This window comes from Crocuta crocuta, unplaced genomic scaffold (assembly GCF_008692635.1).
Source record: "Crocuta crocuta isolate KB4526 unplaced genomic scaffold, BGI_CrCroc_1.0 scaffold140, whole genome shotgun sequence".
Taxonomy (NCBI): domain Eukaryota; kingdom Metazoa; phylum Chordata; class Mammalia; order Carnivora; family Hyaenidae; genus Crocuta; species Crocuta crocuta.
In genome coordinates, this window is record NW_027527775.1 from 8,216,261 (window position 1) to 8,243,279 (window position 27,019).

General features: G+C 37.2%; 1 protein-coding gene across 1 annotated transcript in view; it reads left to right on the forward strand.

The window, feature by feature from the left end:
• The window catches only part of TNKS (tankyrase), a 207,771-nt gene that overhangs the window by 121,313 nt on the left and 59,439 nt on the right, over positions 1 to 27,019 (forward strand). Inside the window, exons 6-11 of the mRNA XM_077772826.1 lie at positions 12,544 to 12,638; positions 14,553 to 14,619; positions 14,927 to 15,113; positions 20,061 to 20,182; positions 21,839 to 21,930; positions 22,023 to 22,101. Of these exons, the coding sequence (XP_077628952.1) occupies positions 12,544 to 12,638; positions 14,553 to 14,619; positions 14,927 to 15,113; positions 20,061 to 20,182; positions 21,839 to 21,930; positions 22,023 to 22,101 (642 nt within the window). The remainder of the gene's footprint in view (positions 1 to 12,543; positions 12,639 to 14,552; positions 14,620 to 14,926; positions 15,114 to 20,060; positions 20,183 to 21,838; positions 21,931 to 22,022; positions 22,102 to 27,019) is intronic.

The window sequence follows — 27,019 nt, forward strand, 5'->3', positions numbered from 1 at the left end:
GCTTTCCATAAAGTCTGCCAGCTGTTTCTCATTAAACAATGCAAAATTAATGTTGCACCTTCTGAGAGTGCTAAGCATTCTGTTTTTTCCTTCCTCCCATACAAACCCTATGAGAGGAAGCTAGAAACTCATTTTCACGCATACATTTCAATTCTGCTGAATCTGAGGCTGGTAAAGAGAAAAACAAATTTCTTGCTGTTGAAGAATCCCCTTGGAGTTTCCATGATGAGAACGTTAAGTTAAAATTGAATTAAGTTGGCATTCAGAGCTTTATTCTCACAAAGATTCCTCTGTGGATTTCCTGTTCTTTCTTGTATGCTCATTTCCTTTCCCCTCTCCTTCTCTTCCCAATGCGTGCACTAAAGATAGTCCTTTATATTCTCAATATAAAAATAAATTTATATTGTAAAAAGCAGCTGAAGTACAGAAACTTTGCTTTAGAATATATTTCAGAAATTCTACAAATTTTCAAATGCCTTAGATTCCTTCCTAAAGATGCCTACGTATGCTTTGGTAGAATATCCTGTCTGATCCTGGAGAATATCAATCATATTTTACCTCTGTTCATGTAGCTTATCTAGAATTCATAGAATCTTACTTGGAGGAGAACTTAAATGACAACTAGTCCAGCTTCCCAGTACAGCTCTCGTCTTTGCTATAGGAACTCTGACAGATTGTCATCTGGCTCCACTTGAATACATTCCTAAAAAAGAGAGAGCTCACTCTCACTGGTTTGGATCAGCCCACATCTGATTTCGTGCTGAATTTCCAGTTCCACACATTAGGGAGGTACATTGACCAGCCCGAGGGTGACTAGGGGGGTAGTCAGGATATTATTCTGGAGAAATCAGTTGAGGCAACTGCAGGGGTTTAGTTCAAGAGACCAGATGACTATCTGTTAGGGTCTGTGGAAGAATCCTGCACTAGGAAAGAGACAGGTAAATTGCCTTCTCCAATCTCAATTTTCTGTTACTCTTTCTTGTCCCCTAATACTTACTGTTTCAGATAACTTCTGTTGTTAAGAAGTCCTACGTTTCTGGGGTGCTTGTCCAGTGGTATGGTCACACTGTCATTATTGGTAAGGTTTCACATACAGTATCCTTTGGATCACAGCTGAAATAGCCAGAACGACCAAAGTGATCCCAGCCTACCAAGTTACCCTTCCACACTTAGCCATACTGGTCCATTTCTGGACATGCTGTCCAGAACCTGAGCACCCAGGCAGAGGAAAAGAAGGAAAGCAGAATGAGAGTTCTGAAGTCAGACTCCAACTATTTTGATCTCCAACTCTGCTATTAACTTGCTGTATTAATCCTCCTCTTCCTCAGTTTACCCTTTTGTTATATGGAGATAAGAATAGTTTCTAGCTCTGATCATTGTTGTGTAAAGTCAATGCAAGTAAATACAAGTTAATAAATATAATACGTTTTGAAGAGTGCTTGGTACATAGAAAGTACCCAGTAGATTTGAGCTGTCATTTTCAATAAACTACTTTGTATTTTCAAAATATTTTCATGTCTTCTGTTTCATTTTAGCCTGAAAATCACTCGGTGAGGAAACCAGTACTGTTGTCGCCCAACTCCACCTTTACAGAGACTGTGACTTAAAAACATTAATATGTTAAGCCCTCTTCGGTTGTAGGAGTGGTGTCATGTCTATTATTGAGAAGTCATAGTCATGGAACTCCAGGGTGGCTCAGTCGGTTAGGTGTCCAACTCTTGATTTTGGCCCAGGTCATGTTCTCATGGTTCATGAGTTGGAGCCCCACATCAGGCTCTGTGCTGATAGCACATAGCCTGCCTTGGATTCTCTCTCTCTTCTCCCTCACAAAGAAATAAACCTAAAAAGAAAAGAAAAGTATAGTCCTGACATAGTCCACTATGATAAGACCATATATGTGGTTAGCTGTGTTTAGCTCGAAGTACTGTGCTTCAGAGAACCATTGACCAGCAGCCCAGGACTAGAAGAAAAGACTGGAAAGAAAATATTACTATAGAAGGATCTAGTAATGTATAATCTGTAGAAGACACAAGTTAAGGGAGACATAGTTTTTGAAAAAGATATGAATACAATATCTTTTTTAAAAGTTTTATTTCTACTTTGGCACATCAGTTTTATTTCACAGATAGTTTCTCTTTCAAATTCTCTTTATAATAGCCCAAGAATTGAGAAACTTCAAGGAGATTATCTAATCTTCATTATGGTACTAGTTTAAATCTCCCTTTCAAAGACAGGCATCGGTGATATGTATTTCCATGGATGCATGCCCATATGGATTCTCTGGCTTATAGTTTGTTTTGATTTTGATTTAAGTGTCTGTCTCAAAGAACTTCTTAGGTATCCCTAGCAAGCAGATGAATCGCGTCTCTCTGCCTGAAAGAAATTTAATAAGCTCTGATTATGAGGTTATTATACTTTACTGGGAATTTATATTAATGGCTGCTAACAATATTTTCTTTGTAGAAGTGGAAATACTGATATATCTTAACCAAATGATAAGTCTGAATGAGGTGTTTTTTGTTAAGATAACCAGAGCTGTCTATCTACAGACAATGGGCAAATAATTATGATACAACTACACAATGCAAATACTATGCAAAGAGTAAGATAAACTTATATGTACTAATATTTTAAGAGAAAAAAAGCAAATTGCAGAAAAATATAATATCCATTTGTGTGACCCAAACAACAGCAGAAAGAACTCAGAGGAACACACATGTCCGTATGTAGAAAAAAATCTGAAATGCTACTTGTGCATCTATAAGCAGTGGTTACTTTCAGGAAAGGGGTTTGTTGAGCTAGAGGAAGAAATAGAGAGGACATTTTACTTTGTTATTTTAGAGGGAATCATTTTATCATTTAAAAGAATTCTATTGGGGAGAGAATAGTGAGTAAAGGTAAATGATAAATGAGACCAGTTAAAACTGAGAAAATACATATGAAATACCTCATTTTGTTTTGAGAGAGAATGCTCTCGAGCTCAAGCATGAGTGGGGGAGGGGCAGAGGGAGAGGGGGGAGAGAGAATCTTAAGGAGGTTCCATGCCCACCACAGAGCCAGTGCGGGGTAGGGGCTGTGGTGCTCTGTCTTAACAACTGTTTGGGTGTGACCTGAGCCAAAATCAAGTGTCAGGTGCTTAACCAACTGAGTCACCCAGGCGTCCCTGTATTACCTCATTTTTAAAACCATATCTAAAAGTATGTTTTTATAAAAAAGTGGAAATAAATATTGGAATTTTTTTTTGAGGGACAGAGACAGTACGAGTGGGAGAGGAACAGAGAATGAGGGAGACGCCGAATCCAAAGCAGGCTCCAGACTCTGAGCTGTCAGCACAGAGCTTGATGTGGAGCTTGAACTCACAAACCATGAGACCACGACCTAAACTGACTGAGCCACCCAGGCACCCCAAGTATTGGAATTTAAGTGGAATGATTTTCTGTTTGTTTATATATACTTTATAAAAGATGGCAGGGGGCACCTGGATGGCTCATTTGATTAAGCCTCTGACTCTCGATTTTGGCTCAGGTCATGATCCCAGGGTCTTTGGATCAAGCTCTACATTGGGCTCCATGACGAGCATGGAGCCTGCTTAAGATTCTCTTTCTCTGCTACTCCCCCCCCCCCGACAAACAAACAAACAAACAAGCAAAAACACATGATATCTCTAATTCACAGATTCAGAGAGGTAGTAATTGTAAAACTGATGGTACACAGAGCAGTCTAACCACAAAAAGTAGAATATCCAGACATGAAATGTTCCCTGCTATGATTCCATATGAAGTATAGTCTATGAAATATTCTTGCTAAAGAGGTTTCACATGAAAGAGGAAGTTAACTTCTAATTTACATGAAATACTGAAAATCTAGATAGGCACAAGTTAAATAATCAAACAGGAAAGACAATGACTAACAAGGTCTCTTCAACAAGTCCATAAGGTAAAACAAGACAAAAGGAGAGATGAAGACCGTCATACATGTAGGGAGACTTACTGACATAAGAACAAAAGTACCGATCCTGACATCCAGTGAAACAAAGTTAGAAAGTTTTTCAGCCCATTAGGAAATGTGAATATTGGCATGGGTGATAGATGGATTTATCCCTATTGTTAGACGTAATAAGTTTGGAGTTTTGAAAGAAAATGCCCATCATTTTTAGAGACACCTGTGGAAGTGTGTAGGGGAGAAATGTTACAGTGTCTTGAATTTGTGGCAGAAGACTTTGGTGGGAAAAATAGAAGATAATAAAGAGATAGCAGAGCCCAATGTAATAAAGTCTTAATAATTAATGATCCTTGAATCTGGGTGATGCTTACATGAGTGTTCAAGTGCTGAAAAGATCGTAACATTTTATCCTCTGAAGCCATTTTTGTAACATAACTAGAGCAAGAGGCTGGAGGAAGAACTTGAATAGTATGTGGAGCTTGTTGGACTGAGAAATGACTACGCTTGAGTCTTCTGAAGAAAGTGTTAAGTGGAAAGAGAAGTATTCTTTGTTATCTCTTGAGCCAACTTTTAATAGGATTCATTTCCTAGTTTGGCCAGAGGAATAAGTCTTGCTTAATTCAGAATGCCTGTGTGCCCTTGCAAGTAGGCCGCACATACAGACACACGCACGGTTCTCTGCCTTGGGACAGCTCTGGGAACCTAGAAGCTCAGCATTACGCTGGAGTAGGGTGACCAAGCATCGCAGTTTGCCTCGGAGGACTGGGCTTCCTGGGACCAAAAAATTCTTGGGCAGGATGAGCTAGTCACTCTCGTCTAGGAAGTTCTAGAGGATTTGCTAGAGGTCACGCTGGGCCTTCATCTTAATGAAAACCCAAATACGTGATATATCATGAGGTTAGACAGCTTTCTGATGACTTACCTCATGGCTTCACAGTTGTGGTTTTGTTCTTTCCTAGGGAATGCATCAAACATCACCTAGGCCTGCGTTGAAATGTAGGTGTAAATCTTTCACAAAAACTTAAAGCCTAATGCGCCGAGCTGGATTATTCATGTCCTCCGTTCCCTGTTAGTAATGTAAATCAAAAGCTGACAATAACTTTGGTTTTTTTAACACCCTACTAAACATAAGGGACTATGTTAAGCCTTCCAACGTGAAATTAAGATATATTCTCTGTTCTTAGGAGCTCATGGTGGACTAGAGGAGACAAATAAATAATGACTCTATGTTATTTTGTGATGAGTGTTACAGTAAAAGATTGTGGCAAATGGTTTTAGGACCAGTCTTTGGCAGTCCTTTTTGTATTTTATTTGCAAAAGTATTATACAAAGACCGAAGAGGAAAAGAGAATTATTTGGAGTATTGGTATTTTGGAAGCTCATTTTAAAATCTTGTTTAAGGCATGTCCCAAACTTTGTGCTTTATAAAAATAGAATAATAACAGTCTTAAGAAATTAAGAATTAGTGTTTATATTTTATGCATTTTAGATGAACAGTGTTACAAAGTTGATATTCTGTGTGATAATGGTTAACTTCAAAAGCTTTCTCAGCACTGTCAGATCAAGGAACACTTTCTCCTGTACCCAGCAGTCATTTGTGAGAGAGCAATGTGTGTTTTGTGTTAAAATATAAATGCTAAGGGGTGCCTGGGTGGCTCAGTCAATTAAGCATCAGCTCAGGTCATGATCTCGGGGTTCGTGAGTTCAAGCCTGGCGTTGGGTTCTGTGCTGATAGCTCAGAGCCTGGAGCCTGCTTCAGAGTCTGTGTCTCCCTCTTTCTCTGCCCTTCCCTCCCTCTCAAGAATAAATAAACATTAATAAAAAATTAATAAAGTATAAATGCTAAAATACCTTTGGCATTGACTGTATAATAATGCATTTAAATCTTGAGATATGGTTATCATGATTTCTTTGCTCAATGGAAAAAAAAGATTTAGAAATTAAATTTTTATATTTTAGGCACATAATAATATATAGGTCCCCGAAAGCTCATAGCTGCCTTACGGATCCCTAAGATTCTTTTATTTTGACATTTAACCCTCAAGAATATTTTGTCTTTTCATTGTTGTTTGGATTTGTTAAGAAGTCGGGTGAAATTCAATTTAAATGGGGGAATGTTTTGTTACTAGTTAATTTCTTCAGAAGGTATTTCACTTATTAGTATAATCTAATTCCCATTCATTCCAACTAATTAGTAATTAGGGCATTTGAGCCATGTGGAGTGAGCCAGGGGGAGCATAGTAAAAGATGATGTTGGAAAGTTGGAGAGTAGTAGGGGAGAGATTTCCTATGGCCTTCTAGATCATTATATAGACTCGGCTTTTACTTATAGTGAGATGAAGAACCACTGGAAGATTCTGAACAGGGGACAGTGTGTCTAACCTGTATATTGTAACAGGATCACTCTGCTACTCTGTTGCATGAACTCGGAGGGGATTCCTCTGGAAGTAAGAATGCCAAATAGAAGGCTCTTGCCACTTGGTCAGCTACAGAGGAGAGTGACGTAGACCAGGCCAGTGACCGAGCAGGGACTGGATCCTGAAGATGTTTTGGAGCTAGGGCCAACAGAAATACCCTGATGCAGTGAGCATTGCGTGTGAGAGAAACATGGTAATCAGGAAGAACTCAAAGTTTTTGACCTGGGTGACTAAGAGGGTAGAGTTGCTGTTACAGCAATAGGAAATTCTTCAGAGTAGGTTTTGGAGGGAATGCTAGGAGCTCAGTTGTGGACATGACCAGCATGAGAGGTCCTCTGTGTGTCCTTGTGGTGATGTCCAGTAGGAAATTAGATTATAAGAGTCAGGAGTCCAGCAAAGAGGACTGAGCTGAAGATACGAATGAGGAGTTGTCAGTGTATGAATGTTATTTGAAGCCGGAAGGAAGAGTATAGATAATGAAGAAAAGAGATCTAAGGACATAGGCCTGGAGTACTCCAATGTCAAGAAAATGAAGAGCAACCAGAAAAAAAGACTAAGGAGTAACCAGTGAGGAAGGTATCTAGGTGTCCTAGAAACCAAGGGGAAAAATATTTCAAGAAGGAAGAAGTGATCAGCAATATCAAATAGGTCTGATAGATAAAATAAGATGAGGACTAACAAATGACCACTAAGAGATAACTGCTAAGTGTTTAAGATACTTAGTAAGGTGATAATAAGTTATAACTGCTATTCACTGGGCTTTTTCTGTGGGATCCTGGATTAGGTGCTGTATACAGTTTTCTGTAATCCAGAAAATAGCCTTATATGGTAAGAATTACAAATCTCATTTTATAGATATTAGAAGCCAAGGCTCCAAGACGCTAAGAAATTAGTCCAAAACGGTATACCTTGCAAAGTTGCAAAGCAAGAATGCAAACCCCAAATTTAAAAGTCTTTACTTATTTCCTTATATTGAGCTGCTGGACTTAAAGTAAGGTTGCCGCCACAGTTTTTTAACAGGGTTTTCACTTGACATTACTTTATGCACATATGTGTAGGATAAGTGAAATCTATCTTACACGCTTTATTCTGTGCTGCAAATTTATATCATAAAAGGCAAGGGTACATATATATGTTTGTTTTTTTCCTGTGGCCTGATTCCAAGAAGAAACTTTGAATTATGAGATTTCTTTCAGTAAAGATTCTTTTTTCTATAAACATTTTACAATATGAAATATCAGTAATAACGTTCTCTTACAGCAGAGAAAAAAGTTTTTATTTTTGCAATTGTTCCACACTTCATCACTTCTCAGGCTTGACTTTTAAAAATATTCCAACAAAAAAAATCAGTTTTAAGAATGCATCTAAGGTGTGATTGCTAGCCTGTGTATGATGTCTTAACTATTTGCTTCTTGGGTTTACCAGTTTACAACCACCACAAAATTATCAAGGAACATGTGTGAATATTTTACAAATGGGTCTTCTTTATTTTTTCAAAGCCTAAATTACACTCTTAATTATCCTAGCATTTAGAAAATTACTTTTATCATTACTTGGTCATTTGGCAATTGTAAAAGTATAAAATTGGCACTGTGTGTTAACCATTCACGAAATTTAGTCTTAGGCCACATGATTTTAACTGCTTTGCATCAAAAAATAGTATTTGGTATGTAATGTTTAGCATCTAGACGCTAGACGCTAAACATTATACTTACTGAACTTCTTTCTAGAAGAAAAACCTCTGGGCTCTTAGTAGTATAAGCTTGTTCAAACCGTCCTTTGTTCTTAATTTGTACTTTTTCTTTTTGCTTTCTACCATTTCTTCAAGTTTATTGCATGCATTTACAGATTTGTACGTGCCTTCTAGTGATACTATTTAGTTTGCATAATTATCATCCTCATTACAGTGACTACTTGGAAAGTCTCCTCTAGCTTCTTCTGTACTTACTCTCCCTGTAAATTTATCTACTCCCTCAGCTCAGCCACCTTTACTGAGGCACAGCTACCATTTTGCTAACTGACAATGGTCAGTATCTCTCTCCTCCATTAGTCCTGCAGTCTTTAATTCAGGTCTTCAGCCACTAGTTTCGCCCCCACCCCCAATTTATCTTCAATGGAATAACTAGAGCAATCTTTCCAAAGCTGCAATCTGACATCATTTTCTGCTTCACATTCTTCAGGAGGTTCCCGTTGTTCTTAGATGGTCACCTAATCGCACACACTAAACTTAGCCACTGAATTGTTTTTAGTTCCTCCGTGTCCACTGGGTATTAATATGTGCTCTTCATACTACCTAGAATGAAGTTCCCCAACCTTTTGCCTCAGTGATTTCTGCTTATCCTCAAGTCTCCCCTCAGGCAGCAGTTCAGAGAATCTTCTCTCAGCCCCTTTGCTGGCCTCCAGAGTGGTTTAGGGATGCAGCCTCTAGCCTCTCCTGACATCCCGAACTTCCCTTACTATGCTGTTTGTCATATTTAATAGCACTTGATGAGCACTCGGTGTTTTATGTAAGTGATGAATCACTAAATTCTACTCCTGAAACTAATGCTATACTATATGTTAACTAACAAGAATTTCAATTAAAAAAAAAATAGTATTTACTTTCTCTAGTTGATTCCTGATCTTTGTCCTTCTGAAGAATTAGTATATATGTATTTCATTTAGGGACTCATGTTTTGGAGGAAGAAGACTCAACAAGGCCAAGTATTGAGCCTTTCTTATTTACCATGCTTACCCGTCACTTCACAGACTCCAAGATGCATTGGACGTGCTAAAATAGTCAGTAGGGCATCAGAGAGGCACTTCAGATTCATAAACCCAAACCTCTTCCTCTTCTCTCCTCCCTTCCCCACCCTAGCTTATAGCCTTCTTTCCTTTCGTCTGTCACTGACATTTCCAAACTAGATCTGCTCTATCCCTTACTACCTGCATCAGTCATTTATCAGATCTGTCTCTTCTGTTTTCTAATAGTTCTTGACACTACTCATTCCTCAATTCTTGTTTTTCCCACAACTGCTTTATCTCAAGACTCCTATCACTTCCCACCTTGTCAATTACAGAGCCTTCTACTTTACCTAATGACAGCAGTTTAGAAGCTAAGTACATAACCATTTTGAAAGCATTATAAATAATTTTTAGTCTCACTGTTTGTTAAAAATCCAGAAACGAAATTTTTTTTCTTCTGATTTATTCTTCTAAATAAACAGTTGATGTGTGTGTGTGTATGCATTTACCTACTTAGGGACTTTGTTCATTTTCAGGAATCAAAAAAACTGTTATTAAATCAACTATATACAAATAAAATTTTGTAAAAGATTCTTAGTATGAAAGAGGGGAATCTTTTTGTGCATCAGTAATGAAGGTGTCACTTTTTTCATAGAATATTAAATGGCAGCTATGTCCTATAAAAGAACTCACTGACTTACTGACCAGTCATCCAGAGCAGTCATTGTCTCTGGAAGAAGCTTCCCAAGTGCGGTAAAAAGTTCAATTAAATCCTGAAAGTGGGTCAAGGTGGAGTAACAGGGACTAGTTTTACTTTCCCTCTTGAAACAATAAACACACACATACACACACCTGAACAAAATCTATAAAACGATGGTTGCAGATATTGGACATCATGCAGTACATGTAGTGATCCCTGAGAGATAAGCGTTAAATAAGCCGAGTGGTGTGATTGCTCTAGCTTATTGTCTAGAAAACATTTCCAGTCCTTAAACCGGAAAGGGGAAACCCAGGAGGAGCCCATTGGTCTCCCTGAGTTGAGAAGATGGAATTAAGAGTTTGGGGAGACCCTGGGGCAAGAGTTAGCAGGTTGGGGGCCAGCGAAAGGAGAGCTACACAAAGAGAGCTCCAGAGATCTGCAGAGGGGCCCCCTCCCGTGCTCAGCTGCGTACTGATGTTCCGTGAGTACAAGGAAGCCACAGGAGGTGAGAGAAGAACCACCAAAAAGAGGGTTAGAGGGAACAGCTCTGACGGGTCACATGGTGTCTGTGACTGTGCCTGTTGCTACCAGCCAGAGTGGACGAACCTCTTAATTCATCAGATATCACAGGCTACTCAGAAGGGTAATAAATACCTCACTAGAAGAGGAAAATTAGTCCTCGACTAAAAAGGCTGCTCCGAGCCTGTTTAACAAAGCTTAAAAACAAGCTTTTTTTTTTTTAAATTTTTTTTTAATGTTTTATTTATTTCTAGGAGAGAGAGAGACAGCGTGAGCAGGGGAGGGTCAGAGAGAGAGGGAATCACAGACTCCAAAACAGGCTCCAGGCTCTGAGCTGACAGTCAGCACAGAGCCCGACGCGGGGCTTGAACCCACGAACCGCAAGATCATGACCCAAGTGAAAGTCGGACGCTTAACCGACTAAGCCACCCAGGCGCCCCTTAAAAACAAGCTTTGAAAGCAACCTACAATATATATCATTGGAGTCCCTGAGAGAATGGTGGGAGAGAGGGCAGAAAAAGTATTTGAAAAAATGATAGCTGAATGTTTTCCAAGTTTGGTGAAAACTATAAAGCACGGATCTAAAAAGCCCAGCTAGTGCCAAGTGTCACAAAAGGAGAAGAAGGAGAAGGAAGGGGGGTTGGGGGGAGGGTACACCAATATACCTCACAGTCAGGTTGCTTAGAGCCAGTGATACAGAGAAAATATCAAACCATCTGGAGGAAAAGCACACGTACAAAAGAATAAGCATACGCATGTTGGCAAATTTCTAGTCCGAAATGATGTGAGCCAGAAGAGAGTGAAGCAACATCTTTCAAATATTAAAGGAGAGGGGGAAACAGTTTTGAAAAAACTTGATATTCCCTGGCAATTTTATTTGCAGTAACATTTGACATGTGTCTGAAAGCAGAAACTTGGATGGGCAAGTGGTTTGATGATACAGACATTTTAATCATCTATCCTGATATGGCATTTTGCATTTTAAAAGTGTTTATGTATGGGAGAAAACTTTCTTTCAGCACATTTTTGAGGTAGCTAGGATGGGTGATTTTCTGTCTGGGTTACACATGTAGAGGCTGAGATATATAGATAATACGGCTTTCACAGTTTCTAAGACTCAGAAATAGAATCAGGTTTCCTGACTTCCCCTTCGAGACTCTTCTCATCTACTCGATCTCCTCATTATTAGCTGTGTTCCCTCAAAAATATTTCCTAAACTTAAAGACTGCTGGAATATACAACGCGCTGTGAAAGTAGTAACAAAGTACAGTATTTAGTGATTGTTTTGTATCTTGATATTTATAGTATATGAAGAGAAGAAATTTAAAATCTTACTAAATACCAAGGCCCAAATAGAAGACAGGAAGAGATGAGAGTACATGAAGGTGTATGTTAGGCCTTGGGTGAAAAGCTGTTAAAGTATTTAAACTTTATGTAAATGAGCAAAGGTGGGAAAATTGCAGTGGTTGCAGAGAACCTTTTCATTACTGTTATTTTGTTTTTAAAAAAAGAAGCAAGAAGTTTGATTATTTTAATTACCAGTTTAAATATGAGCAGAGATTCTTTTAATAACTTGGTTCAAATTAACATGGCAGAAATTAGTTGAGAAGAAACTAGATTTTTTTATATATGCCGCATATAGTACATAAAATAGAAGAATTAAATGCTATGTTATATTTCATTGCATCTGAAAGAGCAAATTAATTTTGACCCATTGCTAACAGCCATGTGCAATGAATATGGTCCATTGTCCTTTTTGTTCGCCACTAAAGTTTCTTCAAATTGTTCTTTAGAGAGGCTTCTCAACCTCTGTACTTGGGAGAAATTTTGAGAGCCAGGTCTTTAGGGAAGTCCTTATGGTTGAACTGGGATTTGAAGTTGAACTTGAAAAGTGGGCAAGGTTTAAGTAGGATAAGGAAGAATGTTTTTGGTCATAACATGTCTTCTCAGAACACTGAGGATGGTTCCTGATGGAAAGAAATAAGAAATAAAGTAGAGAAGGTAGGGCACTGAAGGCCCTAAAAGCAAGTAGGAGGAATGGGTGAATGACACTGAAGGTAGAATTTGCCCTGAGGTGAGTGAACTGTCTCTCATCCAGTTATGAAATGTGCCTTTCTGGCACTTTGACGCAGTGCTTTCTGTGTATGTTAGAATGTATTGTGTTTCAATCTAAATAAACACAGGTGAAATGACAAAGCGAGAGTGATTTTCCTGAAGAGAGAATGTGTTTTGCTTTTCTAGTCTACACCTCTACATCTAGCGGCAGGCTACAACAGAGTGAGGATAGTACAGCTTCTTCTCCAGCATGGTGCTGATGTTCACGCAAAAGACAAAGGGTAAGTGTATCTGTTTCCTTTTTTTTTTTTTAATTAAAAATATTTGTTTCTTACTGTTTATTTATTCATGAGAGACAGAGAGTGCGCTAGTGGAGGTGGGGGAAGGGAGGGGCAGAGAGAGAAGGAGACGCAGAATCTGAAGCAGGCTCCAGGCTCTGAGCCGTCAGCACAGAGCCCTACGCAGGGATTGAACTCACGAGCCGTGAGATCATGACCTGAGCCGAAGTTGGACGCTTCACTGACTGAGCCACCCAGGCGCCCCTCAATTTATTTCCTTTAGTGGTCTTACCCATGGCCTGTTATACTTGGTTTTAGCATCTGTTACACTAAAGCTTTTGCTCACTGGACAGAGTCCTGTATCTCATGACTTTGTAGTTTGTATAGCATTTTAAGAATGTTTACAACTTACTTTGACTTCATTTTCACGTTCTACTCATTGAAGATGCTTTCACATAGTAACTTCCAAATTAGTTCAATTTTATTGCAGTTCTATTATTTGAAGTTAAATTTTGCTTTTCTCAATTACATTGATTTTTCAACTCAAGTTGCATTTCAGAAAGGGAGATGAAACAAATTGAAAATTCTGATAATCCAGTAATGTAGTTGTCCTGTTCATCTGGTGTGTAAGGATCATCTTTTCTTAATAAACCAAAATCATAAGTTTATAATAATCTGATTTGGCTTTTATCCTGATAAAATCTTGGACATTCGAACTGAGAACATTTACGAAGGTTGAGGTGGGAATGGAGGGGAGAGGGACAGCTAAGAAAGCAGTGAAATCGTTTACTTTGTACCAGTTTCTTACCTCATCTTCAGAGGCATGAATTAAGTCTGCTCCTATGAGATGGGCTAACATTTCTCATTATCCCACCTTCAGTTCTAAAAGAGAATTGACCTTAGTACCCAGGTGATGTAGATCCGTATTACACGCCTGTCGTTGGCAGCATAAAGCAAAGAAGCCCTGTAGGGAGGAGGCTTCCTTTTACTTTGCCCCTCGCCATGTCAGGAAACATTAGAAATGAAGAAACAGCTCAGTACCTGAGACACTTACCAGGGAGGGAATCCATCATTTTGAATCATCTTTTTGGTACTGTTTCTTTCTCGCCTGAGTTGTGCCCTAGGTGAACAGTGTCCCCATAATACAGGGGCACAAGTGCCTGATGCTTCTCTGAAAATAGATGGGTGTACAATAGGTGAGTCATCAAGAGAAGTACACCACAAAAACGGGGTGTCTCTGACTCAATGCCGAATGAGAGTTGGACATGCAAGTCATAATAGTTTGGATGTTTCATTCTTATGCCAGCAGTTACCTTCAGAGTGAAATAAAATGGTAGGAATATTTCAACTCACTATCAATTAATATTTTTCTATAAATATGTGATCTTTAAAGCAGGCAGTTGTCAATTAGCTCATGCTCTTTTACCTCGATGCTTTCCTAATTGGTGTTTTATCATTATATGGAAGGATTATGTACACAAAGCACAAGATAGATACAAAAGGGTAAACATTAGCTATGCTTTGTATCCTCTTATTAAATGTTTTAAAATATTTTAATATAGGGGTGCCTGGGTGGGTTAGTCGGTTAAGCGTCCGACTTTCGCTTAGGTCATGATCTCGCGGTTCGTGGGTTCGAGCCCCACGTCGGGCTCTGTGCTGACTGCCAGCTCAGAGCCTGGAGCCTGTTTCAGAGTCTGTGACTCCCTCTCTCTCTGACCCTCCCCTGCTCACGCTGTCTCTCTCTCTCTCTCTCCTAGAAATAAATTTTTAAAAATAAATAAATAAATAAATAATAAAATATTTTTATATAATTATATTTGAATTTATTAGTTTTTGTCTTTTAGCATTTAGATAAATGACTATATGTTGTTTGTTTGAAATTTTAGTACTTTGATTACCTTTTTTTTCCCCATTTAGTGGACTTGTGCCTCTTCATAATGCATGTTCATATGGACATTATGAAGTCACAGAACTGCTACTAAAGGTAAAAGATATTTTAAAATATCGAATGCTCTTTGCTTTTTGTCCCCCTAACTTGTCATGAGTTTTCATGTGTTTTGGGGGCTAATAAGAGTTTTAAGAACATAAAATGTTTTTTTAAAATACTACTGCCTTAAAGTTTTCAAAACATTCAACTTATTTTAAATTGTTTTACAAAGCTGAAATTAACTAAAACACGATATTACTGGCATCTCAATCACATCTGCAACTTACAATGAAATAAACGTCCTCTGAGTTTTACTCGATCTGGCGAAACTGTCACTGACCTGAAACCGTTTTTCTCCATCCAGCACGGAGCTTGCGTCAACGCGATGGACCTCTGGCAATTCACTCCACTCCATGAGGCTGCTTCCAAGAACCGCGTGGAAGTCTGCTCTCTGTTGCTTAGCCATGGCGCTGATCCTACGCTGGTCAATTGCCATGGCAAAAGTGCTGTGGATATGGCTCCGACTCCTGAGCTGCGGGAGAGGTTGACTTGTATGTATTTATATCTCAAACTCAGTATCGCTTGTTGTAAATTGCAGTATCTCACTTTTGTTTAGCTACTGGTATTTTGTCCAGCTTGAATAACCTTCTGTTCTTACCCGTGCCCTAGTTGATAATCCTCCTTTCTGATCCTGTACTTTTCTTCTAAGGCTAATGAGGGTGAGTCAATCAATGACCATATCTTGCATGCTTACTGTATGCCAGGTACTGCAACTATAACAGTGTACAAACCAGGAAAAAAAATTCTGAGCTCACAGAGCTTATAAATTCTTGTGCTATCGAGCGCTCACTGTTTCCCAGGCCTTGCAAGGTTGCACAATCATGTTTGTGTTTCTTATGTGGGTGATAGCCCAAGTGCAATCACTTGCCCCAATTTGTTTTTTTCTTTCAATTTTTTAAAAAATGTCTATTTATTTTTGAGAGATGGAGAGAGACAGAGCATAAGTAGGGGAAGCGCAGAGAGAAAGGGAGACACAGAATCCAAAGAAGGTTCCAGGCTCCAAGCTGTCAGCACAGAGCCTGATGTGGGGCTTGACCTCAAGAACTACGAGATCGTGACCTCAGCCAAAGTCGGATGCTTAACCAACTGAGCCACCCAGGCGCCCCCCCTATATGCATGTTTTTTAGATAAGGTTTTTGTCTTGGAATAGTTTTGTATATTTTTTTAAGGTTTATTTATTTTGAGAAAGAGAGCATGCATGAGTATGAGAGTGAGCTGGGGAGAGACCAAGAGAGAATCCCGAGCAGGCTCTGCGCCGTGAGCACAGAGCCCAGCATGGAGCTCATTCTCACAAACCAGGAGATGGTGACCTGAGCCAAAATTAAGAGTCAGGTGCTTAACAGACTGAGCCACCCAGGTGCCTCTGTCTTGGAATAGTTTCTGATTTACAGAAAAGTTCTAAAAATAGTGCAGAGAGTTCTCATATACTCCATGTCTAGTTTACCCTCCTACTAACATCTTACATTAGTATGATACATTTGCCATAATTAATGAACTAGTATTGATAGATTATTAACTAATGACCATATTTTACTCAGATTTCCTTAGTTTTGACCTAAAGTTCTGCGTCTGTTCCAGGATCTCATTCAGGATAGCACATTACATTTAGTTGCCCTCTCAAATACAGAGGTACATTTAATTCTACATGTGGGCATTGCAGATTTAAATTAAACTAAGGCATTACTTACCTAATATTTAACTGGTCCTATGGTTGTCATTCTCTCCAAGGATTCTAAGAGTCAGGTAACTGGATTTAAATGCCTGAGAAAAATCTTTAAATGATACTTTAAGAAAAAGACAGAGTAAAATGGTGATGTCATTTAAATTTAAGTAGATTTTAAGCTGGTTTATAGTAAAACAGGAAGACTTGCAATTTTCACTTTAAGTAGAAATTTAAACTTACTTTGGTACCAACACAGATGACATCCACTATTTTATAGGCCAGCACCAACCAGATTGTAACTAGCTAGGTGTCTCAGCAATGAATCCTCGTAGAAACGCTTTTATTCTCTCTGCCACTCATATGACCCTTGCCATATGTTATCTTGCATTATATAGTTCATTCTTCTGTGTGCATGTTCTGTCTTCCCAGTGAAATTTAAATTCTCGAAAGACTTTTTGTTTCATTGTTGTCTTCTTAGCACCCACACAATGCCTTGTTACCTAATAAAAATATGTTGATGGTATTTGTGTCTGGGTCTCTCTCTCTGCCTACCCTCAGCCCAGCACAGTTCATTGTGCATACTGTGCACTGCAAGTTTATTGAATTGAATTTAACTCAAAACTTTTTTTTAATCTTTTTTTAATTTCCTTCTTTTTGTTTATACCGTGGACTCAGCTTTATCTTCCCTGTCACCTTTGACTTATTTTTCCTTTCAAACATTTTGCTCATTGTGAGTACTGTTATATGAGTTTTTATAGTATATTTCACTGGGCTATCTGATTCCAGTATACACATTATGATTTAATGGAAATTATGTATATAGTTTTGTAAAAGAAGTTCCCTGATTAGAGTACTTTTCAACCTTCCCAATATTTCTTTTACTTTATTAAATATAACTCCACCAAGAAATTATCTGAAGAAAAGGAGTTAACAAAATTGGAACTTCTCTGTGATTTTCATCATCATACCCATTGCCTTACTCTAGGCATTCACAATTACAGAGTTCTTAAGAAAATTATACAAGGGGGGTGCCTGGGTGGCTCAGTCCAGCTTCTGACTTTGGCTCAGTTCCTGATCTCATGGTTCCTGAGTTTACACCCTGCATGGGGCTCTCTGCTGTCAGCACAGAGCCTGCTTCGGATCCTCTGTCCCCCTCTCTCTCTGCCCCTTCTCCATACTCTCTCTCTCTCTCTCTCAAAAAGAAACATTAAAATTTTTTTTTAATTATATAAGAAACAACCAATATCTTGATCATACCCATGGTTATAGCATTTTTATTACACACATTTTTTTTCTCCTCTTCTCTCTCTCTTTTTTTTTTTATTGTTTCCATGAAGCCAAATGAACAAGGCAGTTTGGATTCTGCATATATTAGAGTGAAAATACTGAATGTAGCTTTCATTCTTGTTTCAAAATGCACTTGAAGAGGAACTTTTGGGGCGCCTGGGTGACTTAGTTGGTTTAAGTGTCTGACTCTTGATTTTAGGTCAGGTCATGATCTCATGGTTTGTGAGTTCAAGCCCTGCATCGGACTCTGTACTGGCAGTGTTGAGCCAACTTGGGATCCTTTCTTTCTCCCTTTCTCTCTCTCTGAAATAAACTTTAAAAAAAAAAAAAACTTTTATGGCATCTTGTAAGTATTAAGTTTTGAGGGTAAGTTTGAGTAATTTGCAATTTTACTGCCTTCTTTTCTGCTACTTAAGTACTTCCTTGAGGTTTTAAAAACACACCTTTATGTAACCTTTACATTTGGAGGGTTCATTATATTGTTGATAGATTTTCCATTTTCTGGGTTTTTTTTAATGTTGAGTATACATCAATAATATATTTTAGATTTGAAAGTCAATTTGGGTAGAAATCTTTACTTTTTCCTAAAAAGCAAAGATAAGGGAGATTTTATTTCTTGTTATTTGAGAAAATAATCATGTTGTTTAGTTGCATTGTTCCATGCATCCTAATTTCTTAATTTCCTTTGTTTTATAGTTATATTATTTATGTTTTTCATAAGTTTGCCCTGAATTTTTTTTCTGAGGCACCTATTCTGAACTCAGAGTAATTGAAAAAGTAGAATTGCTTGTATCATTTTGATAGTCATAGAACATTTGTCACTAGAAAAACAGCCGGTATGATTTAAATTCAATTTAAGTTTCCTCAGACTGATGGCCAAAGCAAAACTGTACTTTGTGTTTGAAATCCGTTCTCAACACATCACCTTCCTTTGCGGTTGCCAGGATCCTATTCCTGACCTGTGGCAGCTTGTAATTCTTCCCCTTGATTTATCCCTAATTTTTCATTAACATGAACATCATTAATTTTGTTTTCTGAAAATACTGGTTTACTTTTACTGCATTTGACCTCAACTTTGACCTTCTGAAGTTTCAAAATCCTATACTTTCAGGGATTTAGCAATGATAAGTATCACTAAACAAGAGCTTTCCTAAAAATGGTTTTTCCCTGGCACCTGCCATGACTTATTTTATAAATATTGAGCATTCATGCAACATTGAATATGTAATATACTGTATACAAGCAGTGTGCTTAAGTGATAGGACCACCATAGCAAATAAGGCTATGTGATTTGTCCTGTGATACAAGGCTAATGCAAGTGCAGGTCACTTCATAAGAAGGAATCCTAGCCCAGTAATGGGGAACGTCAAGTAGACCTATCCAAAGTATCTAAGCTGAGACCTTGAACAATGGTAGTAAGGGTTTTTTTTCTCTTTTTTAAGGTTTTATTTAAATTCCAGTCAGTTAACAGATAGTATAATCTTAGTTTCACTAGTAGAAGTTTGTGATTCATCACAGTAATAGGAGTTATTAAGGCAGATATGTTTCTGTGTGTGTCTTTCTCTGTCTTTTGAGGGACAGAGGGGAGTGAAATGGGAACCCAGGAGAAGAGAGAGGAAAAGAAAGGAATTTAGTAGTAGGCAGGTGCAGAGGCCTGTGTGGGCCATCCAGGGATTGCTATGTAATACATTAACTTACATATCATTTGTATCTTTTTAGAAGAATTTCCAGCTTTTTGTCATATCCAAACACAAACCAAAATTGTAAAATAGAAAATATGACTGTAAGTTTTTAATTAGAATACTGGATTTTTATTTAGGCAGTTAATTAAGAAATCGCATTTGAAAAAATCTCTTATTTGCTTACACAAATAATAAAGAAAATATTATTTGTCCTTTAAAAAATTATCAAACTCTTGGCACTTCCCCTGTAATTCAGTTCTTTCCTTCTCTGTGCTAAAACTATTAATATTTTGGTGAATATTTCTCTAAGTGCCTGTTTTGTACCATTTCTTGTATTTAGTTGTGTGGTAGCAGTGGTAGTGTAACAGTATAAAAATATGGGTCAACCTGTCATTCCTCTTTTGCTACTTGATTTTTTGTGTAATTATATGTATTTTCTTGATAGTATGTGCAGACCTATCTTTTTTGTTTATTATAAAGTATTTCGGTGTATATGTTTAGAACCGACTTCCATTTGGTAGACATTTTTGTTGCTTGTTTTAAAACTTAGCTGCAGTGAGTGTCTTCGTTTGTGTGTATCTCTGTGGACTCGGAGACTATAAAATGGTTTTATTTCAGAGCATACATTTTTCAGAATTTTTCATTAACTGTACATCCTCTGCACCTTTATCGTCCTACCATCATGTTGCTGCTATTGATAAAATAGAGTCATATGTAAAATTGATAATTTTCTTACTTAATCATAATCATGCTATTGAGTTTTACAGATTTTAAATCTTTTATGTCAACCATTATTTCATTGGCAGATGAATTTAAAGGTCATTCTTTACTACAAGCAGCCAGAGAAGCAGACCTAGCCAAAGTTAAAAAAACACTTGCTTTGGAAATCATTAATTTCAAACAACCACAGTCTCACGAAACTGCCCTGGTAAGAGTTCATTGTTAATCCATTCCTAAGGTCTGTAATAGTAGCAGAAGCACAAAGTATGGTTTTCATTTCAGAAACCTTAAGTAATTTAGTATCTGAAATGCCAGGAATTTCCATTTTAATGTTGGTTGCATTGATTTTTAAATTTGGTTCAGGAGATGATTGCTTTCATGCATGAGAGAATAGACATTTGCTCACACTTGACTTGGAAATTATTTTTAGCTTTGTCTTTACCCAACTGTATTAAAACAAATCTACTTTTGTGGCCAATTCTTTCATAAAATACAAGATGTGATTTTCTCTATAGAATCTTTTTCTTATCGTTGCTAGGTAAAGACTATTTGTCTTCTATAGACTATTAAAGTATTTTCAGAGGTACTTGCATTAATCTTTGGAGCAGTTATCCAAAGAATTAGTCTTAATTCTACAAAGAATTACTACATTCATTATAGAAAAATATTAAGATTATGAGTTTTTTGTTCTAGACTATACAGATTGTTTTTTTAAACTCTTCATATTTTTTCTTCTAATGTACTTTCAGAAAGATTAGCTTATTTTTCTTGTTAGTGATCACATTAAGTTTTAGAAATAGGGCTGATAAAATTATTCCTGAGTCAGAATTTTAGCATATGTGATGCCTATATCACAGACCTCTAAATATGCTTCAGTTAAAATTCCCAAATATAGCCGGCACAAAAAAGTCAACCTGTAGTCAATACCTGCTGAAAACGACATTAAAAGAGTCATCAAACCGAAATGGGCCAGCTGTATGTATACTTAAATACATGCTCTCTAACTGGGGTTCAGAAATTACACAGCGTTATGCCGGGACATACCCAAAGCAAAAGAATAAACCTGGCCTGCTTTTTTGGAGTGTTCAGTTTATTCATTAGTTAGTAGGTTTTAACTCTTAAAATTTTATATTTTTAAATGTGTATTTATTTTGAGAGAGAGGGAGAGAGAGTGAATTGAGGACAAAGAGAGAGAATCCCAAAGAAGGCTCCGCACTGTCAGCACAGAGCCCAGCATGGGGCTTGATCTCACAAACCATGAGATCAGAACCTGAGCCGAAATCAAGAGTCAGACACCTAACACACTGAGCCACCCAGGTGCCCCTACTCTTAACATTTTAATATAAAACAAAGTTGAATACAAAAACTGTATAAATATAGGATAAAACATTAAACTTCTAAGAATACTTCTTCCACTAAACAAATTCAAGTCTATTACCTTCTTGCCTGTCCCTGGGCATATAGGCTTATATAGAGCCAGGAGTGGCTCGGGGGAAGATTTTGAGCACTATTGATTTATGTGGCTGACAACCCAATGAAGGATTGACCAACTGAGGTATAGAAATTTGTACCTTTGGAGAGGCAGTATTCTGTTACCTTCAAATAAGTATATTCTGGATAATTATGTATTGGCCAAAGGAAAAGGAACAAAGTCTTTCTTATTTCTTAATGCTTTATCTTGTTTTAAAGACCTGTGTCTTATACTTCCAGTGTATTTAGGGAGAATTCATTCATCTTCATAACACAAAATATATAAATAAACATTTTTTGACATAACAGTGTTCTAAAGAGTCAGCAGATGCTATTTAATTTAGAAATCTGCTTTCACATAGAAGCTTATTAACTTAGTTTTTTTACTTTACAGCACTGTGCTGTGGCCTCCCTGCATCCCAAACGAAAACAAGTGACAGAACTATTACTTAGAAAAGGAGCAAATGTTAATGAAAAAAATAAAGAGTAAGTGCAGTCGCAGAAGGTGATGTTCAGTTCCTAAAGGGGAAATGCAACAAAAGCTAGGACATCACCTTTTCCTTCTCTCTTCTCTGTAGTTTCATGACTCCCTTGCATGTTGCCGCAGAAAGAGCTCACAATGATGTCATGGAAGTTCTACACAAGCATGGAGCAAAGGTAAGACGCGCATCAAAAATAAAATGCCAAATTTGGAATTGAGTAGCTAGCTGCTTTTAATACTGTTAGTATTCTCTCTGATTTTCCTGGAGACATTAATTTTGTAAAGGACTGTTACCGTGTATTTGAAGTCATCTCTTTTCGAGCTGATTTAAGTCTTGTTACTAATAAAAATAATTACCTGTGTCTTACTGTACTTTAACATCATTCTTCTGTAAGGCAATAAAACGTAGCTCCGATCTTACCAATTGAAATACATTGAACTTTGTATTTTACATTAATACTGGAATTGATATATTTTGATAGTCAACATCATTGATGGTTTATCAGAGAATAATTTATGTAAATGATACTCAAAATATTGCTACTTACTCTAAAGAACATTTTTATTCCTTCAAACTGGTAATGATAATACTTTTCCCCAGTAATCTCAACACTGAAGATATGTGAAATTTGGGGGTAACCATTTTTGTTGGCATTATCTATGAATTGCTATGAATTGCTTGAGGGAGGAAGGAAGCAAACCGGTTGTTTTTCAGAGGTGATTTGAATGTGCATATTTTTACATCCTCAGGAGTAGTTATATTTTTAAAGCAGAAGTCTTCAAAGTAGATACTTTATGGAATATACAAGATGAGCCATTAAGAATAGGAAAAAATAGAATTTTAATTGTTTAAAATCATAATTCCCTTATTTATGAATAAAGAAATTAAGATCTAATATTTAATACAAAGATTGATGCTGGCTACCTCATTAGGTCTGTGTGTCAGCCTGTCTGAGTCAGTTCAAGATGTTTCCTCTGAGGAGAATGGGAGTCTGAGTAGTGAGGGGCTGACACTGACAAACTTACTCATCTGTTCAATTCCAGCATATTGTGACATATTGCACTTTACACCTGTCCACATGAGTAGATTTATGGGTACTATCCTAAATGGTAGATCCTTCATAAATAACATTGTTCGTAATTCAAGGGAATGACAACCTGATAGCATAAAGAGATTGTCTGGCTATTTCATGAATTAGTATTTTCAAGAATATTCATTCTTAGTTCTTGTGCTTTTTTTTGTTTAATGAAAATAAGAGGGTTCAAAATTTGTTGTCATCTATGATGACAAATGACTACTTGCATGTAGATATTTTTTACTTGCGTATAGGTACTTTATAAAAAAAAAAGAAACATAATCAGACCCTTAAAGGCAAATATTACATATTTTAGAGTAAGTAGAAAAGTGACTGCATGTTTAAAGAAACTTTAAAAATAAAGGGGACATTTTGAGAATAGATTTTTGGAAAACGTCCACTGTTTTGCAATTTTGTTGCCAAAAAAAATGATGTAAATGTATCACCCACCTGTCGTATCTACATATAATTTAAAAACTTGAAAACAGATTTTTCCAACCTGTTTTAAAGTCTTTCCTAATTTGTGTTTAGGTGGTTTTTGAACCTATTAGAAAACACCAAGAAGGATGGAATTTTACTAGCAGAGTTTCAATTAAAACCTTAACATAATTAGTAAATTACATTAAAAATAAGCATTGTGGTGGCACCTGTGTGGCTCTGTCCACTAAGTGTCCAACTCTTGGTTTGGGCTCAGGTCATGATGTCATAGTTTGTGAGTTCAAGCCCCACATCAGGCTCTGTGCCTATAGTGGGGGGCCTGCTTGGGATTGTCTCTCACCCTCTCTCTCTCTCTGTCCCTCCCTTGTTCACTCTCTGTTTTTCCAAATAAATAAACTTAAAAAAAATTGTTCAAAAATAAGCATTGTGACTTAGTAGGCATTGCTAACAGTGCACTTTTCCCAGTGGCTCTAACATGTTTCTCTTGTATCTTTTGAGCTAATATGGTCAATGGTACCAGCTATTGAAAATGAACTTAGAATCCGACACTCAAATCTACATCACAATTTTTATAAGATTTTTAGGTTTTTTTAACTGAGCCAGAAGATATTTTGTACATTAGTAATTAAAATATTTTTTAATTTTTAATTGTGTCATCTCTTTCCCATCCTTTGTAATTTCTTTTTGTGTAAGTTTTATATGTATCTATTGTGTATTAGTGTAGCATTGCTTCTTACAATTTACAAATAAACACATGTGTATATTGAAAGGGTTCTCAACACATTTTTTTATTCATAAGATTCAGAGTCCAAAAATTTAGATATCCTTGCTTTAAAAGGACAATTGGTATTTTTATCTAAAAAAGTCAGGATGACCTAGAATGAAAGGGAACATAGTTCTACTGATTTATTACTTATTTTGAGGGTACGACTACTGCATTGTTTTATAAATAATGTCTTGTTGCTCCGTCAAACAGAAAATACTAAGCTAAGTGCACTCTCTGCTACACTTAAGAGCATTATATGTTTATCATTGACCTATTTTTAAAAACAGTTTATGGCATTTATAATGTTCTTGAAAGCCCGTGAACAATGCCCTTCATTTTTGAAAGATATCTATTTGTTTTCTCCCATGAGTCATTTTATTTCATGGCGTTTCTGTGAAAAATAACACTGTTTTCTAAGCTCTCCCAGTCCTCCTTGCTCTAGCTCTGTGGTTCTCAATCTTATTCTGCTCCTTTTGTTCACAGTATAGTCTCATCAATAACGTCTCAATTCATCAGTTTGGTATGTGCGATTTTAAACACTCTGTCGGTGATATAGAATGACTTTTAGACTAGTTGGCCCTCCTTAGTCCTTCCACTGCAGCTCATCCAAATCGAGAACTCCTACTATTAGGCCCTTTAAAATGGAAGATAAATCCTGTTGAATCAGGGTTCTGAACCAATAGATAGCAGTGGCCATCCTCCCCACTCACTTACTCACTGGTTCCAGCGCAGGCTGCTATCCCTCAGGGTTGGTTTATCTGGTGACTAATGTGTTGGTAAAAACTCATTTAGCTACTTTTGAGCCCCATTGTTTGCTTGCTCAGTGTTCTTTCTGGAGAACTCATGGTTTCAGTTTGATTTTTAGACAACTTACACTTCCCATTTGATTCTAAAACCACCTTCCTAACAAGCAACACCACCCTTGGGTTAGAATTCAACCCCCTTACATTGTTTCCACCATCCTGCCTCCTTCCCTCCTCATGTCAAGTTCCCAGATTAAAGCTAATAAATCAGAAAAGGCAGAGATTTGGATAGGGAGATCTAATACCATGAGCCAGTCTGTCTTACTGTGACAGATACAACTTAGTAGTCTTTACATAAGCCAAAACATTCTTTTGCTCAAAGCTTGATGATAAAGTTCAGGTTCACTATGCATGTTAAACTAAACATATTGGAAATATAACATAGACAAGCATACTTTTAAGTGTACAGTCCTCCACTTTCTAGTTTTGTGAACTTGGAATTAATTTCTGGAACCCTAATTGACTCATCAGTGATATGTATGTGTTAATACCTCCTCTATAAGTAATTGTGTGTGTGTGTGTGTATAAAAATTAAATGAGCTTATGTATATATAAGTAGGTAGTATAATACCTGGCATATAAGCAATACTTTAATTTCTTGTAAATATGAGCACTATATTTTTCCATGTTTGTCTTTTCAGACATGTATTACGTATTTCCTTTAATCATCTAAATTTTTATGTAAGGTTTATATATCAGTTCCTTTATAATTTGTTTTGACCTGTTAACTCAAGAAATACTGAGATGCAAAATGATTAAGACTGTGTGCTAGATACTGTAGAAAGTACCAATTTGAAATGTATGCAGTTACCAAATTGAAGCTAATCCTGATTAGTGGCATTAGTAATGAAGAAGGAACAGAAAGATGAAAGCCACTTATGAAGGAATAGTTATATATGTGGAAATGAATCAGGAATTAGAATGGATTTAGAAAAGGGTGGTACAATTCAGGGAAGTGAGAAAGCTAGAGAGAAATACTAGTTTCCTATGCCTTGATAATTTTGTACTGAGAGTTGATATGATATAGGGACATTTAGATATAGCCAGTGGTTGGAAATAATGCCCTAGAGTGTGAAAGACAGTCTAGAGTTAGAAAGACCTTTTTGGAAAGCCATCGACATAGTGATCGTGCATAACAGGGTCTGTAGAAAAAATATAGAGAGATGGGTTGAGAATTTAGGAAAGGACCTTTGTAGATTACCATGTTTGAAGGGCAGCAATGGGAAGAGAAAACTGAAAGTTCTATCACAGTGTCACTGAGTGCAATAGAAGTATGAAGAAGGAACAGGTGATCAGTGCTACAGAGTGAAATCAAGGTAGGCAACGCCGTTTTACTTGGCAATGTTTATGTAAAAGCTTTGACAACTTTCAGAGGAGGTGTTCCAAAGATACAGGGGTAGAGAATTGTATTCGTTAGGGTCTTGGCAATAAGCGGCACACTCAAAATGGGTAATTTGAGGAAAGTTTAATAAAAGAATCATATACAAAGGTGAGCATGGTTTAAGGATATGAGCAAGGGATAGCAGCAAGTCGGAAGACATTATCATCCCTGGGCCTGAAGGGACAAAGAAACAGAAGAAGGTAGCTATTTGGAGAAGGTCCCCTGACACCACGTGTAGCCTTTGATGGGGGTATATCGGACTCCTCCCCCTCACACCCGTGCTCCCCACCAGTCTCTTGCCATTCCCTCCCATTGGCCAAATGTAATAAAACTTAAAGAGCAAAAGGACTCGTTGATCTGATCCACATTTTTAAGTGAATTTCCCAGGACATCGAGCAGGGTGGAGGATAGCTAGTTATCTGGATAGACAAGGAGGCAGTATTCAGAAAAAAGATAGGAAACAGATGGCTTGTAAAGAAAGGAGGGCTATAAGAAAATGGGGGTATTAGCCAACTCATTTGAAAAATCAACTTTTATAGTGGAATAAATTTCTATTTCTCAAAAAGATTAATTATCTCTACCAACCCCCAGCTTTGTGAGACTACTATAAAGCCTAAATGGGAGAGACAT